General features: G+C 39.1%; 1 protein-coding gene across 2 annotated transcripts in view; it reads right to left on the bottom strand.

Moving 5' to 3' along the window:
* Positions 1-11,790: 11,790 nt before the first annotated feature.
* Positions 11,791-21,237, bottom strand: part of LOC144634439 (N-terminal kinase-like protein) — a 31,661-nt gene continuing 22,214 nt past the window's right edge. Inside the window, exons 10-19 of one of the 2 annotated variants that reach the window (XM_078493390.1) lie at positions 20,694-20,783; positions 20,182-20,244; positions 19,488-19,676; positions 17,276-17,354; positions 16,490-16,624; positions 15,871-16,004; positions 14,976-15,059; positions 14,713-14,871; positions 13,938-14,084; positions 11,791-13,256 (exon numbers count right to left, since the gene is read on the bottom strand). In XM_078493390.1, the coding sequence (XP_078349516.1) occupies positions 12,876-13,256; positions 13,938-14,084; positions 14,713-14,871; positions 14,976-15,059; positions 15,871-16,004; positions 16,490-16,624; positions 17,276-17,354; positions 19,488-19,676; positions 20,182-20,244; positions 20,694-20,783 (1,461 nt within the window). In that variant the 3' untranslated portion in view covers positions 11,791-12,875. Of the gene's footprint in view, positions 13,257-13,937; positions 14,085-14,712; positions 14,872-14,975; positions 15,060-15,870; positions 16,005-16,471; positions 16,625-17,275; positions 17,355-19,487; positions 19,677-20,181; positions 20,245-20,693; positions 20,784-21,237 lie in introns of both variants that reach the window. The other variant, XM_078493389.1, reaches the window with a different exon arrangement.

The following is a 21,237-nucleotide window of genomic DNA, read 5'->3' as shown; positions in this document are numbered from 1 at the left end:
TGGTGGGCGTTCACTCCATGATCCACAAAGTGTTTGATCCAATTTACTCATTTTGCGATTATAAATCAATTAAAGCTGTACAATAAACGTTCATTCGTGTACTTTCGCCCGATTACTATGCGATTAAAACTAAACAAATTAAGAAATTACTTACATATCGGTCCCGCTTGTGCCAAAGGTTAAGAATACGTCTAACGAAAGTACTTGTGATAAACTCGAATCTTGCAAAACTCTATTTAAAAGGACGCTAAACGCGGCTTATATATGCGCGTGGGGACGCTAAAAGGTCCGATTACAAAACCAATGAAAACGAAGATAAACATATATAAACACTGTAACTAGGTTCGTAGCTAGGATCAATACGTGTAACTATTGTTGTATCGAGATAATAAATAACGGAGTTAAAAAATGATTACTTTTGGCTAGTATCCTTAACAATTTAAATGTTCAATCTATTTCGTGGCGCTTGCCATGCGTTGTCCGATCTTTTTGTTTACGCGATTAGCCCTGGTATCCTGTTGCGCTTGGCGTAGCCGCAGGCTCCATGACCGTGGGCGCCACAAGATCGTTACGCAGTAAGAAAAGAGACAAGGGATGAAACAAATCTCAGCCCAATTTTTGATCGCCGATAACTTGCTACAAATTCAATCAATTAGCCTGATGTTCGTTATACCGTCTTATATTAACATTATCTCGAAACCTTTTAAACCATTTCGGTGAAGATTTCTAATTACCGAACCTTTCGGTGATCGCTCTTTTGGCGTTAAAAGTTAGCTTTCGTAGGATGTGCACCGCAACATAGCGGTGACGGAAATGCGTTATACCAGTTTCTTCTGTAAAACCGTAAGTTATTTCACAGGGGGGAGAGGAGCAAAATTTGACCTTTGTGAGTATTAAAATGTTCGATCTATACACAGGGAGCAGAAGAGCCAAATTTGACCTTTGTGAATATTAAAATGTTTCGATCAAAATTGTGGCGATTGTCATACGTTATCCAATCTTTTTGTTCACGCAACGGTTGGGCGCTGGTACCCTGTTGCGCTTGGCCTAACCGCAGGCAAACAAACACCGCTTGGCATGAGTCTCCCTTGCTCAACGCAGTTCTGTAGTTATTTTAAAGCCTCTAAAGAAAATATATCGGTTTACCAATAGCCTCCAATCGATCGTTCGATCGATTGATCGATCGATCTGAATAAATATGCAACAGAACAATTTAAAATCTTGTTGAATACTTAAGTTTCTTACGTACTTATTAAGTATTTATTTTATTATCGCCGTCGAATTTCAGTGCCGTAATGCCGAGCTCAGTAAGCCCAAATAAATTAGCGATGATTAACCATAAAAATTATTAATGGCAAAAAGAAGACTGACTAGAAGTTTGGAAAAGCAAGTTAATCAGTAAACAGTTTGGCCAATTCGGAAAACGCGGAAATTTCCATATTTGGAAGTTATTGTCTTAGTTTTCTATTGCCTTTTGCTTCTGTTTTCAAAAAGAGGTCTCGTGCAAAAGGTCTCAACTGAATGAAGAGCTATAAAACGCGAGGATTTTTTAGTTATTGAAAAGTTCATCAGCATCTGTATTTAAACAGGGGTAAGAGGATGTAATTTACATTAGCTGAACATACTTAGTACTGTTAGTAAAGCAAAATAAAATGGAAATCAAAATTTTAACTTGTATTTTATTGACTATACGCATAGCAGCCACCATTGATCTCTTGGTTTAACGTAATAAAAGAAACAGAAACTGACATCTTGCTACACATGTTTGTGAGCTCTAAACAATAGGCAACAGATAATAGTTTTGCTGTATTTTGATATTGTTAAAATCAAACATTAAGTCTTTCAGTTACTCTCTATCAGACCTAACATATAACACGTATAACATCCGACATTTTGCTCTTTACTTAGCGAGACACTGACTTGTTTGAATGTGAATTGCCGCTGTCCATCAGCTGTTTCCATACAATGAGTGTCGTTTTATATCGAGTGTATCTTGACGTAGTCAGGGTTACACACGATAATGTGAGAGAAGCTTAGTTCCCAGTCAGGAGGCAGCATTCATAAAGCCCTAAAGAGGGAAGAAGTTCATGAAGGGGAAGATCGAATAAACTACATGAAACTTGGAACTGGTCAATTTATTCCCATCGTTCTCATTTAACGACAACAAAACAGTTTTAATATTAATACAACCTTCAGACCTTATAGTATTTTGCATTACAGGATAGATTTATGAATTAAATTGCCTTACAAAGAAGGTTAACAACTATACAGCTGGACTATTCTAGTGAATCAATAATGGGCATGGAATTTGATCCCATCTCCAAGGGAGAGCAATACTTTTTATTGAAAGCCGGAATATAAAAATCTCTCTTGAACCTTTTCGTTGCATCGTCCAGACTCGAGCAGTTTATAACTCCAAGTTTCCTCCGTATCCGTATTTTATAAACAGAGAAGTGAATAGGCCTGAAACTTTGTATGAAGAAAACCTCTGTTCATATGAAAAATATAATGGAATTAAACAGATTTGTAATTATAAGGTTTGAGATTTTGCTATAGCTTTTCGGGTGCGAAAACTTTTCGGGACCTTCGAGAAACGGGCCGCTGGTTGCATACTGCCTTAGGGCCCTTTCCAATGCCGCCCAGTTACCAGTGTTAAACGGCGCTACGCTGTGGAGCAATGTTGGTGGTGATCATGGTGAATTGACGCTTTTCATCCTTACTAAAGTCCCCATTTGGGGTTAGATGTCCTTTGTCAAATATTCTCATATTGTGGCTGTAATCTTCGTTAAGTTGCCACTGACTCTTGAAAATACGAAAATAATGTGTACTGAGTAAGAAAGGAAGGATCATGATTATTAGTGTATATCTTCTTGACAAAAACTAAAAATCGCGTGTAGACACTTTCCAAATATCACCTCAATCTTGAACACAAGCAAATTTGTTTTCCCAATCTCTCGCTAGTATAAGGGGATGGGAGGGGTCAAAACAACAGACTTCTAAAACCTTCAATATTCAGTTAATGACAGTTAGCATGTGTATGCACGGTTCAGTGGTTTGTCAACGATTGTAGGTGGTCGTCGATTGATCAAGGCAATTTTAATGATTGAATAAGTTAGAAAAGAAATGATTTATTATTTATCTATTCACCCATCTTCATTCAATCATCCGTATCTTGCTTTATTGGTCTTTATTAAACCCTCAGAAAGTTTTCACCAAGCAATCCCGACTAACAGACTAACTAACCGGCTGGAAGACTGCCAGACCACCAGATTGCCATACTGCCAATAATGACTTTCCATTGATGAAGGGCTGAGCCCGAAACGTATGGAACTTTTTTAAAGGCACTTAATAATCAACTTTTTTTAACTTTGCCATACTGCCAGACTACCAGACCATCAGATTGCCGGACTGCCAAACTGTACTGACTTCACGTCGGACGGACTGGCTGGCTTACCTGATCTACCCTCTAAGAACAAGTGATCAAGCGCCGAACCAACCAAGTGACCAACCACTCAAGCAGCCAGGTAGTCAAACGGTCAAACATGCGACAGATCAACCAAACAACTGATAAACCAACCAACTGTATACCTCACTGTGCTAACTACGTTTCTTTCTATCATCTATCCATATGTGACGCACAGATCAGAGCGCTGAAATTTTGTTAAGATCAAGAAACAATTCCGTCCTGGTGTGAACAGTTTCTGACAATAGGGTGGTCTTATTTATTACGCGCGTTTTACTGATATGTCATCGTTTAAAACAAAGGCAGAAGGGTAAACAGAAGGCAACGCCATAACGCGACCACCATATTCATCCATGACTGCTCGTATCAGGTCACAAAATTGGTTCGTTATAATTTTTAACACCTGTCTGAATTTCACACACAAATTTTGAAGCCTCCCATTGTCAGGTTTTTTAAATTCTTTAGGGAAGAAGTACAAAGAAAATGCAACTAAGGGAAAAAACAATAAATGGTCAAAACATCCGCGATTTGGATAAACCTACAATAGCTACCTTTCAAAACCTGTCAGTTCTCTCCTACTGTAAGTGAAACCTCGTTTTTAACTCGGAAAATTCCGAGTTTTGGTGAGTTGGCCGATTTCACTCCTTCCCTCGATTCCTGTAAACATTTTAATTAATATCAAATTGAATTAATCAATTAATCTTGAAGCGCGTAGGGGGCTGGGAAAATGCGAGCCATATCTGTGTTACTTAACATTTTGTGCTGAACGCATGCGCATATATGAAGTACACAAAGGCTATATATTTTCACTAAATCTTACTGAGAACTGGTTAAAACTCAACAAAATTGGGGTTTTGATTTATCGCTAAGTATTTCCGAAAAAAAAATCGATGGTACTAGAAAAGAGTTAAATTTGAATGAAATATTCAACTATAAGCCGAGGCCGAGCGATCATCAACAAACGAAAATTATTAGCAAGCGTTTGTAATTTATTCTTGGTCATTACCTTTTATTTTAGTGGCGGCTCTTTAAAAACCATTTGGTTTAATGAAGCAACACTAGGAATGAAGTTTTTATTCGCCTTTTCTTTGATATTTAGGCTGGAACTCGTCGTCCACCGGCTCGCTCTGGAATATTATTTATTTGTCGGCGTACTGTGATCGTCTTTTGAACTGACGAGGGCATTCGAAATCCTGCATGTCTTAAACAATTTCCTTGCAATCTCTTCTACAATAATTATTTCTGCCTGAGACTGTTCTTGAGACTGTTCCTTTCCTTCTGTTCCTTTCCTTAAAGTTTAGTTAAATTGCAGAATCACTGCTAACGTGACTTTTCAAGAGAAGAAGGGTCAGGAATCGATCTTTTTGGCTTGTTGTGGCGACACCAGAAACTGACCAATCAGAAGCTGCTGTTCCCACTCGCTTGGTAAACATTGTAACACGATCTGACAGAAATCGGCTTGATGTAATATTCTTGTTCGAAACCGAAAACTTATAATACCACGACTTCTCTGCTAAAAGAAACCACTCCAGTAGAGTTTGATTGGATTCAGAGTACTAGACAAATACTGGCAACAGCACATGTTTTGTTTTGATGACATTTAAAGTTCACCCGCTTGATCTGCTTGATCTTTTTTTGCTAGCAACTTGGCGAATTGCGACGAACTGAAGATTTACTGAATCATCAGGAATCATCCCGTACTTTCTGGCGATTTTGCAGTTGTTCTGAACTGTCTCTACCTCGGCAACAACTTTCAATTTGAAGGTTTAGTTGTTTAAAAACCAGTAGCTTTTGGCACGATGATCGATTATTTTATTATTATTATTATTATAACCGCTTAAGAGGACATATGCACAAATTTCAAACAAAAATGAAAATTCTTGGCAAGAGCCCTGTTACGGATTTCGCTCATTCTCTTACCATGGGTAGGCCTTTATATGAAATAAATCACAGTATACTTTGTTTGGCTAAATATCGATTTGTTTTCGAGAAAATCGATAATTCTAAAATCCAGCAAAATTGACGCTTTCGGAGCTCAAAATTTATGCCGAGTTTGTTAGCTTCGCGTCGAAAAATAAAGCACTCTGGAAGAAAAATACCTATTTAATATCGAAGAATAACATCAAATTAGTACGTCGAAAGCAATTTCTGCTCTTAAAGTCCTTTTATTTACAAAATATAATTAAGTTTATTCGACACACTTTTGATTTAATTCAAAATAGGTCAAACTTATCGCTTTATTTAAGTATGAGCGAAGCGAAATAATTGGCCGAAAATTTGGTACTAGACAGATAAATGATTGTTCTTTTCGATACTAAAAGGATTTCCTAGGGAAATGATTTAGTGCGATGCTTTCAGATCTCAAAGTTGCTTAAAATTCGTTAATTTAACCGACCGTGACATTGTTGATCTTATCAACATTATGTAAACAATCCACGCAAAGGTTAATTTTCCCCATGTAAACTTCAACTGAGTAAAATAAAAACATAGACTTGCTTACCGTGGTGTTCGCTGATACATTGTAAATCCTGTTGTCCTCATTTACGACAAAACCTAAGCCCTCGGCGAAGCTGTTATCCTATTTTCTTGACGCGCCATTTGTAACTGATTTCCACGTCTTGAAGTGACAGTTCTTTTCCATGCATTCTTGAAAACAGTCCAGTCTTAACTGATCAGTGTAAACAGGAATACGAAGTACTTTGCTTTAAATCAACTTAAAGCTTAGCAGCAGTGGTAGATAAATCGATACGACCGGCGAATCTTCGTTTCGAAAACCGCCATTTGAGATTTGTCGGCCCAGTTGTCCTGCGGTATGCAGATAATTAATTCACACTTGAGTAACTTCCGGCACATGAAATCGACAACCACCGTGACCAGAAAGCACCCTGCTTTTTGGTGTATTGGTTGAGGCATTATTTTTATTATTTTAACATAAGCTCTCAATGAAAATTTTTTGGGCTGAACTTGTAATTAAGTTTCACTTCAGTAAGCCACCGTTCGAGAGAGTTGTTAAATGGTTGCATGAAAGCGCTTTTAACTTCCGGGTCGAAAGTTCTTCTGTTGCGTTGCTTCGCTTTGCTGCATATTTTTATCCAGTTCTTACCCTTGTTCAAATTCTTGATTAGGCTAAGGCAAAACAGTTGTAGAGTCAACTCTCCCTTATTGAAGATCTCTATAAGACGGACACCTGGTGTTGGTCCTGTCCTTGCCGTTTTTTCAGTCATTTTTATACTCTAACCAGCTAGGCTACGTTTACACGGGACCGGACCGGAGCCGTTCCGAACTGGACCGGACCGGATCGGCCTCTGTTTACACGGAAGCGTTTGGTACCGATCCATGTGTTTACACAGGACGGTTCTGGAACCGGTCCGGAACGGTTCCATAACTTGACCTGCAAAATAGCAGGTCTAGTTTTGGTTCCGTCCCGCACCGGTTCCAGAACGGCCCCGTGTAAACAGAAGACATATCCTATCCGAAAATCGGACCGAAACGTTCCAGACAGCAGCAGTGGTTGATAAATCGATTCGGCCGGCAAATCTTCTTTTCGAAAACTGCTATTTGAGTTTTGTCGGCCCTGCGGTGTGCAAATAATGTATTTCACATTTGCGTAACTTCCGGCACATGAAATCGACAACCGCCGTGACCAGATAGCACCCTGCGTTTTGGTATAGTATTGGTTGAGGCACCATACTATTGCTATATTAATATAAGCTCTAAATGAAAAACTTTTGGGCTGAACATGTAATTAAATAGTTGCATGACAGCGCTTTTAACTCCCGGGTCTAAGGTTCTTCTGTTGCGTTGCTTCGCTTTATAGTTTTTTTTTGTTCTTGCCTTTGTCCAAGTTCTTGATTAGGTCAAGGCAAAACAGGTGAAAGCAAAATCTAAGATGTTATCGTTGGATCCGTCTTCCGTGAATGTTAAAAAATATGACCATATATATATTCTGTTGGGGTCCGGCGTAAACAAGGGAAGGTGCCCCCCGCCAGAGCTTGCGGGGAGAGAAAAGCGCCTCGCCGTCAGGGGACCCAAATGTATTAAAAATATCATAGTCATTATATAAATATTTTGTTTTTAAACCTGTTTTCCGGTGTGTTTTTGAGTTGATTTGGAAGCTATTAGGTGAAAAACGGTTTAAGTTTCAAATATTATCTGCAGTCTATTCCTTCGTAAATAAGACGTTTAATTATAATACGACTCAAGTTTCCAAACAACAAGAGATATAAAGTAATAACTTAATAATCACCATAATTCTCAATTCAATAGGCGAACTTTATTAGGAAGGAGTTGTCGAAGCTGGGGTATTCCCCCAAAACGGCTCTGTGCCGTCCAATGAGGTCGTGGCTTTGGGTTCCCGATCTAGAACGAGATTTTCAATATCAGACGATATCTAGAACGAGATATGGTATTTTGAACACACAAAAGTTCCAAAATATCAGCAGCCAAAACGGGGTGACTTGTTTCTAGAACGCGGTATCTTTTGAATGCAAGTTCTTTCTAACTGAATACCAGAGGCCCTTCCAATTACGCTGGTAAAAAGGGAATGTTATGCTTCTAACAATGCTTGTTTTTTGTCCGATATAATGCTCAACTGTAATTATGCTCATTTTTTTTTTTAAATAATGCTACTTTGGTATAAATGCTTTGTTGTACTTTGCAGAAATAAATACAAAAAATGGCATCACGTCAGAAGTCCATAACAAACTTCTGATTACGTGTACTTTTCTTCACCTAGCTTTAATCTAATGAAGTGAAAAGCACCCTTTCCTTTATTTTTACACCAATATACACCTTGGCGTAAACAGTTAAATGTTCAGCGTTTTATTATAAATTGTTTACCGTGACTGGTATTACAACTGCATATACATGATCAGGAGCCCTGATGGGCTCCTGACATGATATATGGTCCCTTTTTTCCCCACCCCTTCCCCACCTTTCATTCCCGTTTTTATTTCGCCCAATCCTCCACAGGAGAAAGAAGGAGAGCTTGTTTACAGGCTAGACTACACAGAATATATATTTTTAACTGACATTCACGGGAGACGGATCCAACGACGCCATCTAAGGTTTTGTGTACAGCCAACTCTCTCTGAAACGGGTACCTTCGGGACCGGCTCCAACTAGATTTAGATTTTTTAGATTAGATTTTTTATTATTTCACACTATTTACTGACAACTCAGTTCGGATTTTAACGTCGTTTCAAATTTTCCACTGAAGAAGGGGCAAGAATTTGAACAAGGGTAAGAACTGGATAAAAAATATGAAACAAAGCGAAGCAACGCAACAGAAGAACTTTCTACCCGGAATGCATGCAACCATTTAACAACTCTCCCGAACGGTGGCTAACTGAAGTGAAACTTTATTGCAAGTTCAGCTTAAAAGTTTTTCACTGAGAGCTTATGTTAAAATGATAAAAATAGTGCCTCGACCAATATTTCGAAAAGGAGGGTGCTATCTAACCTGCGATCAGGTGTTATTTTTCTCGCGGTGGAGGGGTAAGCCTGATCGCAGGTTAGGTGCTATCTGGTCACGGTGGTTGTCGATTTCATGTGCCGGAAGTTACTCAAGTGTGAATTAATTATCTGCATACCGCAGGACAACTGGGCCGACAAATCTCAAATGGCGGTTTTCGAAACGAAGATTCGCCGGTCGTATCGATTTATCTACCACTGCTGCTAAGCTTTAAGTTGATTTAAAGCAAAGTACTTCGTATTCCTGTTTACACTGATCAGTTAAGACTGGACTGTTTTCAAGAATGCATGGAAAAGAACTGTCACTTCAAGACGTGGAAATCAGTTACAAATGGCGCGTCAAGAAAATAGGATAACAGCTTCGCCGAGGGCTTAGGTTTTGTCGTAAATGAGGACAACAGGATTTACAATGTATCAGCGAACACCACGGTAAGCAAGTCTATGTTTTTATTTTACTCAGTTGAAGTTTACATGGGGAAAATTAACCTTTGCGTGGATTGTTTACATAATGTTGATAAGATCAACAATGTCACGGTCGGTTAAATTAACGAATTTTAAGCAACTTTGAGATCTGAAAGCATCGCACTAAATCATTTCCCTAGGAAATCCTTTTAGTATCGAAAAGAACAATCATTTATCTGTCTAGTACCAAATTTTCGGCCAATTATTTCGCTTCGCTCATACTTAAATAAAGCGATAAGTTTGACCTATTTTGAATTAAATCAAAAGTGTGTCGAATAAACTTAATTATATTTTGTAGATAAAAGGACTTTAAGAGCAGAAATTGCTTTCGACGTACTAATTTGATGTTATTCTTCGATATTAAATAGGTATTTTTCTTCCAGAGTGCTTAATTTTTCGACGCGAAGCTAACAAACTCGGCATAAATTTTGAGCTCCGAAAGAGTCAATTTTGCTGGATTTTAGAATTATCGATTTTCTCGAAAACAAATCGATATTTAGCCAAACAAAGTATACTGTGATTTATTTCATATTAAGACCTACCCATGGCAAGAGTATGAGCGAAATCCATTTAAGGACTCTTACCGACATATGTTTGACCGTAGGAAACCTGTGCTCTTAATTCTTCAGAAGAATGCGTGATTGTTTGAGATGGGATTCTGAACTCAGGTGAATGTTTTGTCACGCTTGTGTACGGTTCTATTAATAAATTCATTCTTTATCAGTTGTTTTTTTCAATTACATAGTTGTGATTTAACTAATATGTTGATTCGCTCGCTGCACGTGGATTGTTTTATAGTTTGAAGGAAAAATGGGTCTCGGCTTATAGCCGAGTGATTTGGGTTTATTTTTTGTCAGAGTCTAACTGGTTCCAAAAACTAAAAGTCTAGGGTCTCGGCTTTATATAGCCGAATATATACGGTACATGCATGCTTAACATCTTAACTACCAGCCGAAATATTGTATTAATGTCAGTTTTCTTGAAATCGACCAAAACCTAATTTTTCTTATCATATTATTATTTTGCCTAACCTTCAAAAAACAAAAAGGAAATATAAAAAGAAAGAAAACAATTTGCAACCGATGGGAACTCTATCACTTGCCCTTTCGGCCTGCTCTCGATGAGCAGCTAGATGACAATGGAACTAAGCTAGTGAAGTGAACTGAATAGTGGAAATTTTAACATCATTTGTTTTAGCAAATCTCTATTTGTCAGTTTGTTGTTTTCGATTCGTTTCATAATAAATTTTCCGAGTTTAGTGGCTCATAGCCACTTTGAATAGTTATTGCATTACCGAGTTAACCGATCAGGCCTGAAAATAATATCTTTCAAGGATTTTAAAAAGCCAGGTCCAGGTTGGTCTCTTTTAGGAGTTTTATTCACATTTGCCTACAGGCATCCCCGTCCCTTTCAAACCATCTCCGAACACCCATGCTTTCTTCTGCGAAACCTTACTAAGGCGGAAAATACACTTCCTTGAGTTACCTTTGTGGGTTTAACTTAAAACTCAAGCTATTTTATTACAAAAGGAAAATTGGCAAACTCACCTTAATCTATAGTGGTGTGACACCCCGGCTATCGCTACAGTTCAGTTAGAAAAAGAAAAAACGGGCGAGCTTTCAATTGCTTATTATATCAGTTGATAACCATATTAACTTCATCGGCCTTGCTGAAGAGAAAACACTTTAAACAGTATCTGTATATATGTCAGTAGCATATTGTCATGGCAACACTTTCTATATTCTATATATAGCCAACTGGCCTGCCTTCTGCTAATTTTGATTTTTAGCTATGTTTTTTTCATTTAGATATTTGTTTTCTCTGTTTCAATGGCTTACCTGTAAACTAGCTATCTCTAAGAGAAATATAGCTAACCTGAAGTGCATGACCACTAAAAGCAACATTTTCGTAAGCACCATCTTTTACCCCGCGCGGGGGGTGGGGGGACTTCTTATATTGTACTGACAGGGGTGTTGGTCGTATATTTGGAGGGTAATCGTGTCTTGGTAACGCTAAGGTGTTTCATTTTCAGTTGCTTCATATTATGACACTTTTTAGGGTACGTTTTCAAATTATGCCACAAATAAACAGGATCTAGTGGTGATGAATTGAGAATGTCATTTCATATATTTTTTTCTTGAGACGTGGGTCTTGGACGGTCAGTGTCACATTTCTCTCGTCAATAAAGGTGTCTACTTCGTTTCCTCTTGCATAAGCACTAAGCTTATGCCTGTGACCAGTGAAAACCAATCTTAATGGGTAAAAAAGAATTTGAGCCAAACCCTCAAAAAATATGGATTTAGTAACCATTTCCGACGGGCCTTCCGCGTCATACATTTTTGTACGTAAAGGTACACAACCCCATAATGACTGAAAATTGACAACACAAAACCTTTGTTGAATTATGTTTTATTCTCTTTGAAAATATAATACCTTTTACCCAGCAGCTTTTTCGTCATTGGTCTGAAAGTCGGTCAAGTATTGTCATATATTTCATAATTTCTTAAGCTTAACTCACAGAAAGATAAGAGGTCTATTTTCTCTTTTTCCCCCTTTTCAAAGTTGGAATTACGATGAGAGTATGGTTCGGGTGTCTGTGTTATCTTTTTTCTTCAGTTGAGCAACATTTTGCTTCAATTGTTGCATACTTATACCCAAAATGGAGACACTATAAAATTAATTTGAAATAAATATTTATAATTTCAAAATCGATTCAAATTTATTCGACACAAACGTTCGATAAAAATTCAAAGTTTGGCTAGTCTTCAACCCTTATCTAAGGTTGTGAAAATGAACGCGTATTAAACGTAGTCCTGGCCAAAAAGAAAAGGCTGAAGGCGTGAGAGGACATGTTTTGGAGCAAAAATACCATTCGCTTCCCTTTCTTAGGGAATAACAAACGTCATCTTCTAAAGCAGGAATTGATTTCTCGACCGTCGATGAGCGCCCGAAAGACAGTTAACCAATCGATCGACTGACCGTCCAATCAATACAGCTGCCATTTTAAATTGACAGTGAAATAAAGTTTAATCTTATTTTATATATATATATATTTTTTTTTATCACGGTCGATCCCAAACAGGTGATTAGTATCTAAAGAAGCTGTTATGTTGTCCAACGAGAGAAAGAGGGTTGCGATGGCGAACAACCAGCCTCCTTTGCAAAGATTCATCGATCAAAGAAAGACAACCTCCTGCATTTCGACAGAAGAAGAAAAGGTTAACAATGTATAAAGTTTGTCAGCTTCAATTCATCTGGTTTTTATGTTCATTTGCGTCGTAATTGCCTTTCTCAACCTTGAAAATAGCAGGGTGAGTGCGGTGTCTTCTCCCATCACCTTTTGTTTGCCGTTTTCTCATCTTTCAGTCACGATTTCTCTATTCCTGATTTCACTAATACCACACAACCCAGTCCTTTTGTTGCTTAAACACAAACACTTGAACAGATATTGCAATACAATGCCACTTGCTTAAGATTGTCACTGCATTTTGACTGCTCCAAGTTTCAAAGGCCCTTTTCCGCCCGCGGCTCGCTTATCCTTCTGCGCCTGCAGTCTCTGTTTCCTTTCTTCCCTTTTCTTTTTCGCAAGCTCAGCTTTACTGGGTTTATCTTGTCCCCAGTCCTCCGCATCCCAATCGTCTTGACCCCAGTCACCATCCGGGCTCTTTTTACTTTGTGATTCTGCGGCAGGAGCACTGCTGGTCAGTGGTGATTCTTCAAACGATCCCCAGTCCCCTACGTCCCATGCGTCCCCTTCGGCCTCTTTCGACTGAGGAGGTTTATCAGCACTTAACTTCTTTTTATTCTGCTGAGAAGATTTCAGATTTCCTGATCCAGTTAAGGCGGTTTTGTTTTTCACCTATGGATGAATGCAGAATTATTAGATACTAAAATACTAAACAGTAAAATGGTGTATTGATTAGTAACATGTTATGCTTTTAAAATACGTCCTAGAGTAAATAAAGGGAACATTTTAAGATGTCACATTCTCAAAAGTTCGGTGTTTCATTCAATACCATACGATGTAACCTTTTTAAGAAACAATTTTGCATAGTAAAGGTGATAAGAAAAGCAAAATCGCGGAACACCAAATATGAATTACAGGCAGTTTATAAAGAAACTTGCAAGCCCTTTGAACAGCATGTGCCATGAGCGATTCTGAAGATATCTTATTTCCTCGAATAATAGCCGGAGCTATTACTTTTTACCTCCCCCTTCGATTGTGATTATGATTATTATTTAGGGGGGGGGGAGGATGATTATCAAAATATTGCTCGCTGAATGTCGTGCCATTAATAATTTCTTTGATCATCACTTTAATCTTAAAATAACCACAAAAAAATAACTGAACATTGGCTTTATTATCTTAGGAAATACGGTACTTCTCGTAAATGTTTTTAACTATGTGGCCAAGAACAAAAGTCTCGTTTAGTTAATGGAAAATGCAAGCGTGCAAAGGCTTTTCTCCACTGAACTACCTCCACCAGGGCAAATTCTTGGATCAAGTGTATCAAGCATCCCTTGTTATTTCCCAGCCTACCTTTGGGGCAGACAAGTCTTCATCCCAGCCGCTGGCCACAGTGAGTTGCTGATGGGAGGCTCCGCCCAGCATCTCCGACACCAGAGCATCTTTATCAGCTAGCGAGGACTTCTGCTGTTTTGTACTGCCTTTGTTTTGCTGGTAGGTCTGTGGTTAAATCGACACACAGCGGGGTTAGTTTAATACAGTAATCGTTGCTTTCATCTGATGTCATCAAAATTCTAAAATCTGAAGTGGTAATCCTACAAAGCTATTCTTTTCACATATTCTAGACGTCAAAAAATTTAACCTTAATAAAAATTTTGGTATCGATTTAGTGCTTCGTTTCGGACAAATTTGTGATTTCTCGGACACGTGTTTCGTAATTGTCACAAAAACGATCAATATTTTATGGCATTTTTCAATTTTCAGACGTGATAATGATTTAGAAGTGTTATCCAAAGAGGATTTAAGTGAAAGTGAATGATATCGACGGTAAAATCTACTCAATTTCTTGCACAATTTAATGGTCGCCATAATGGTGCTCCAAAGAGACACACAAACATGGCGGCTGGGTACTAATTCCTGTAATTTCTTATCATTCCCGCAATCACTCTGATATAAAAAACGCTACAAAGCTATAGATTTAACAAAAAACTTCTTTCTTCTTGCTCTATAATCTCATACCTTTTGAAACAGTTACGAAAATTGCCATTGTGACAAACAACAAATGCAGCACTAAACACATATTACCTTTGGAAACCATTAAAACTTTGTGCGCGCAAAATTCACGTACCTTCTTGTCTACAGGTCTGTTTTGAGATGCTTTGCTTGCAGAAGAAGAAGGCGGAGCAAAACTATCGACCAACCAATCATCATTCTCCCAATCACCATAGTCGCTCCCACTCTCCGCTCCGTCTTCATCGGCCAGAAGATTTGCAGGACGTCTGAGAGACTGGTAACCATGAAACAGAGGTTAACAAGATCGTGCTTTTTTTTTACATCTGTTTAGTTTATCAATCAGAATATGGAATCAGTTCTGTAGAGGTTAAGACTTACCGACTCTTTCTTTGCACTCTGAAATGCTGCAATTTCTTCTTTTGCTGCTAGGAGATCGCTCTTCAGTTCTCCCATATCAGGTTCCTTTTAGAAATAAATAAAATAGGAAATAAGGCAAGTGCCAAATGGCTGTCTTTTCTAGGAAAACGTGGTATGGGCCGGGAAAATGGAGAGAGGACTGGGTCTTCCCTTCCCCTTTTATTGTTAGTTAGACTGGTACTTAATGGAAGGCGCGGTGGCCTAACCGTTAGTTTGCCAGACTCCGGATCGAGCGGTCTGGGTTCGAGCCCTGACAGGGGTCATTGTGTTGTGTTCTTGGGCAAGACACTTTACTCTCATAGTGCCTTTCTCCACCCAGGTGTATAAATGGGTACCGGCGACATCTAGTATCCCATTCAAGGGGGGGGGGGGGGGGGAAGGGGGGAATAGAAATATTCCTAGCTGCTTAATACTACAGAAACCGGGATAAGCTCCGGCAGTATGGGTCGCTTGGCTCGAGGCTTCCCTTTAAACTGGTAGTTATACTGCTTAAGTTTCTTTCACAAATGAGAAGTTTCTTTTGTGAATTGAACTATGCGGAGGTGACTGGAAAAGCGCGAAAGGAAAGACAACTTCCCTTGCTCCCTTGCTATGTACCTGGGCATCATTCCACTCATATCCACTCCAGTCGCATTCCGTTATCACTCCCACCCCCAGGGGGAGAGTCAGTGTCCCTTGCTATGTACCTGGGCATCGTTCCACTCATATCCACTCCAGTCCCATTCCGTTATCACTCCCACCCCCAGGGGAGAGCCACTGTCCCTTGCTATGTACCTGGGCATCATTCCACTCATATCCACTCCAGTCCCATTCCGTTTCCACTCCCACCCCCAGGGGAGAGTAAGTGTTACTATACCTGGGCATCATTCCACTCGTCCCCACTCCAGTCCCCTCCGTAATCACTTCCTGAGTCTTGATCCTTTTCTCTGTCCTTAGTCGGTTTTGTCTCTGGTGGCACTTCATTTGACGTTTTACTAACTGCTGTCGTGTCTGTAGAGAGAAGACATTCTCTTTAGTGATTTTCATACATTTTCTACAATGCTCCTGGGGAGAAAATGTTATCACGTTTTAACGTGAAAGACGATAACGCAAATGTAAACTGGTTCTCCAATAACGTTATCTGCAGAATTACATTTGCTGTAAAAACACAAAGAGAACAATAAGTTGACAATTCTTTATCGCCATGTTGTGTTCCTGAATAAGATCATCTAGAAGTATAAATAGCTGTGGGCATGACGAACGGCGGTTATAACCTACTGGATTAGCATCCTATTTAGAATTTAGAGGAGAGAGAGAGAGAGGAGGGGGGGGGGGGGGGGGGGTGGCTGGCAGTAGCAACAGCAATAAATTCTTCTAGTCATGTTGCAGAAACCACGGCAGGGAATTAAGCACCGGCAATATTTGTCATGCAGTCTACTTTAAGGTATAAGTATAACGAATACAGCCGTAAACGGTACCTGGGTTGGTCTCCTTGCCTTGTGCACTCTTGTCAGCAGGTTCTGGAGCACCTCCAGGTGTACTTCCTCCTCGGTACAGTTTTGATGTGAGTGAGCTGACAGCCCATCCTGTCCAAGAACCGCCAGCAGCTGTCTCGGTGGCTTGTTCAGCTTCTAATTAAGAAAAGTAATGCAGTGCATGAAGGTTTGTTGGTATGGAAGGGGGAAGGAGCCCGCGCCTTACGTAAAATTCTTTTGCTTTTGCACTATTAATTTTTTTTTGTTTCGGTTTTAACTTAAACCCGTCTCGTCATTTTCGCGACGTATTCGAGCACCCCATGAATCTTACCTGCTGCATGTCTTCCGACATGTTTCATTCACTTGTGTTGCTCTTACGCACGATTATCGACAATACATCTCTCGGCAATGAAGCACGTATACCTGAACGTAAGCTTTCTTTAATTTGTAAATGGTTGAAACACGGCAGTTTCAGTGCTTTGTCAATGGTGATAGTCAGGGTAAAATTAGCCTCGGGAAAGACTGTTGTTGGGAGGGGTGGTTGTTTGCGGCTCCAAGCTCAAGCTATCCGAACGTTAGCGACCAAGAAAAGCCCAACTCTAACTTACAACAGACATCAGTCAAGAATGTTTTCCCTCAGTATTTCCTGACCTGTGGCAGCCCTGTCTATTTCCACTCAGACGATTGCACTACACATCAAAAACTCCCACTGCTAGCCCTCGCATACGCACGCACGCACGCACGCACGCACGCACGCACGCACGTGCAAATCCTTTCCTTCCCCGACCAAGACATCATACCACTCACCTGATTGATTCACTGCAGACTCTGGATCCTCTGAAGCTTTTTCGATTTTGGCCAAAAGCACCTTTATTACTTTAAAAACCTGCAGTACAGAAGTAAAAAGTACGTTACTTAAAAGAGTAAGAACTTATTAACATTGTGAGAGAATTGACAAGCCCAATTGTGGCAAAGTTTTGCTAGGTAACACGACGTCATAAATTGCTAAGCAACACTGCGCAGATTCAATTCAAGATTACGTGTTTTGGCTGGTTTTATTCCTGAATGGGCAAAGCAAATCAGAAAACATGTACAATGATGTACAACAGTGAAATAAAAGTAGCTGGTAAAGAAAAAAGTAAACGAATGTTTGACAAAACATATTTTTGATTGTTCGAAAAATTAGCCATGGTAAAAAACCGTAAGGAAAAAATACAAAATAACTGAGAAAATTGAACCCTTCCAACCCACGAAGAACAACATCGATTATCGTTCTGTTGAAAAGTTGTCACAAGTCCTCACATATGAAACGTCTAACGAAATAATCTATTGATCGACCCTAATGTGATACGCCTGCGTGACGGGTGTGGGCTACTGAACTCGTTCAGTAGACCTCTGTGTACAGCGAGTTGTTTCTGAACAACTGTTTACTGCGACGAAGACGCGATTCAAAGCAAATTTCGGCGTGGGAAATGACCATTTAATTCAGTGAAATATAATTAAAGATCTCTTCGAGATATCGACTTTTTTTTGCATGAAGTTAGTATGAGTAGAAGGTTTATCCTGGGCATTGTTGTTCGAACATATCATGGAAGAATTCAAACGTCTTTCAGTACAAGCATTTTTTTATTTTCGCGGAGGAAATGCTGTATTTGTCAGTCGCGACGGCTGGGTGCTTTGCGACTCATATACTTTGGCTTGGTTAAAAATGGTAAACTTTGACGTTTGCCTTTAATCGAAATAGTTGTTTCCTTTCGAGTTAGAAAGATTTCTACTCGGCTTAATGCAGGGTTCCCGATAAAGGTTACGCACGACAGAGTTATCTTTTGTCTCGTCACGCAATCTTAACCCCACATTGAGAAGTAAATTTTCGTTTGGATATTACCAAAAGCCGCTTCTCCTCGCGTTATTCTTTACCTTACGGCTACACATGCCATTTCTAACGACTACATTTCCAGTAAAACAGTTGCTGTTTATTTTTCTAATGGCGATGCATTAACTTCTGAACAGAAGCAAAAAGGTTTAGCGTTTACCACCGGAAGTAATTTCAAAACAGGCTACAAAAACACTTGTAAATATCACTTAACACATTTAATGATGTTGCAATTCTAAATTGTGCAACTCAGAGAAATAATCAATTGTCACGAAATGAGTTCCCTTTGGTTAACTATTAGCAACGTTTTAGTGTGTGAAAGACTTGTTCCAGTACAAATTTGCTTGTTAATTGTTTTAGGTTAAATTAATATTAGCGCCTAAAGACTTGTACCAGTAAAATTGCGTTCTTAATCATTTTAAACTTCGCTGCCTTCGAGCGCTGAACCCCTTACATTCTTAATTGGTTATGTGACGTAAGATTTGGGCTACTCACGTTTTTGATTGTTATATAACGTTTGTAAATTTGACGTCACGTTTTTTCTACAAGAACGGAAGTGCTGAAGCACAACTATAGAGTGACACTTTACAAGTCACCCGCTTTGATCACCCACAGCGGAAAGTATTCCCTTGAGAAATTAAAACAGTCCCTTGAGAGTTAACAAGAATGTGATTCCTTCCGGTTCCAGATTTATACCCCACATAACTGCTATTCTCCTTCTTTTTGCTTGTAAACAAGCAAAAAAAGTCGAAAAAATAACCTCTTAAAACAGTGAAGGAACATTTCAGTAACACAGCAAATACAAAAGAAGGTACGGATGGCAAAAAGCGATGAAGATTGAAACGGATTGCAATATGGGTCTTTGAAATCAGTATTGTTGGGCTGAACAGTTTTCAAACTTAATCTCGTTTGCTTGTTCATCTTTAACTTATGATGTCCGGGAGACACATTTGGTTGCAATGAAGCTATGGTTTTGTCACTTACATCCACAGAAGTAATTTCTCTGGCAACATTAAGTTTAATAGCAAATATTTGGAAAAACTCGATGAAATGAACTTTACTCAGCCTTGACACAGCCCCTTTAAGCACCATTGCTCAGCTGTACGCACCAAACTACATGTTAACCAATATTCCACAGAACCTTACCTGATCTCTAACTTTGCGTTCAGGGTCCACAGTAAGAGTACACAAGGCAGGTAAGATCTTTGCAGCACTCTCCTTTAAACTGAAATACTCTGCCGAGGCTAGGAAGCCCATCACCCCTGCCGTGCGAGCAGGAGGAAACGGGTCCCGCAAAGCACGCAAAAATGCTGGTATCAAGACCTTTTGCCGGGTCTGTAAAATAAAGAAAATATCAATTTAATGGAGTCAATAAGCGCACAACATTTTCTTTAAAAAGCGTAAACAACGAACTTCAACTATCTTTTAGTAACTTTAATCGGTAACGATCAAATGATGTTTGTTCCGCCCTTGATAAGGAAATTTGAAGGTCCACCTTAAGTATGAATGTCTTGAGTCCGTTTGCATTTTTTAATGCTTTGAAGAAATCCTTTTGGCGCTCTTTGCACACGCATGCAAAATAAAAATGGACTTAAAATGAATAATAAGCCTTATGCATGTATGCAGGATTACATCAGTTGCTAAAACTTCACAACCAAGCCTTGATTACATGCAATTTCTTTTCATTCTTTCCCACCTCCAAACTGTTTTCATGAAGATATTCTTCTCATCTTCTGCTTTAGGAATTTGTCTAAGAGAAACATTGCAGGTTTACACATCCACAAAGCGAAATTAGCTAGTCCAACATTATTATGAATAAGGACTATTGCAATTTACATACAGCTGGAGGAAGATTGACTGCAATTTTTCCCAGACATACTGTGGTGTTTGTCCTGATGCCAGGCTGTTAGGAAGACAAATCAAAAAGTCTGTATCAACATGAGAGCCTTCCCATTTGACTACACCGTGAAGTATACCACAAGTAACCAGATTTCTGAATATACATAGGAGACTTTGCTTTAGACAAGTATGTATGCAAATGAAGTAGAGAGCGGAATGTATTCACCGTAAGGTAAAGTCCACTTTCGGGGTTACTGGCACTTTGATTCGCTGATACACATTTCAACACCCAACCTCGTTCCCAGGCCCTGTCTGAGGAAAGGGGAAGAGGGCCTGGGAACGAGGTTGATAAAAACCTGGGTGGGCAGGTTCAAAAATTAATCAGAAACTGTCAAGTGCAAAACAATCATGTAAAATAACGGTAATGCAAAGAATCGATTTGTACATCATACACACATACATGACAAAGATATAACCACATTTTTATTAGCACAAAACATGCACTGCTCATACCTCTTGATCCATTTGAAGTTTAGCAAAATATTTCAGCAACTGATTGTTGATTGTCTTTTCACTTAACTTTGGAGCAAGAAGCAACATAGACTGCAAGAAAACATTTATAAATAAGTATTCAAATTAGTGAAAAAATTTTGCTATCACAGTTGTTAATACCATGGATCCTCAAAACAAAATGTAGACAGTAGGTAAATTCTCTCCCCACTCTCATTTGCCATTTTGCTGCTCGCCCCAGGCCTTTAATTTGGAGAAAATAGCACATCTGCATAAAACACAACCGATTTTGCTAAGAAGGTTATGTTAACATGAGTCACCAATAATAGTCCATGCCAAGATAATATCCACTTTCGAGGTGTATGTGCATAGCTATCATTCTTCATCCATCTTTCAACGTTGTTTTCAACATCGTCTTTCGATCTGCTGTTTGAAATGAGCCAATCATAAAACCATTGCATACCGGTGTTAGAAGAAGGTCATTCTAGTGGGCTGTGATTGACAGATTTTGATCCGTCTTGTTTGTTTAGCACGTCAAAAGATGGAT

The sequence above is a fragment of the Oculina patagonica genome, chromosome 13 (assembly GCF_052425735.1).
Source record: "Oculina patagonica isolate OP01 chromosome 13, crgOcupat, whole genome shotgun sequence".
Lineage (NCBI taxonomy): Eukaryota > Metazoa > Cnidaria > Anthozoa > Scleractinia > Oculinidae > Oculina > Oculina patagonica.
This window is presented reverse-complemented; position numbering and strand designations above follow the sequence as displayed.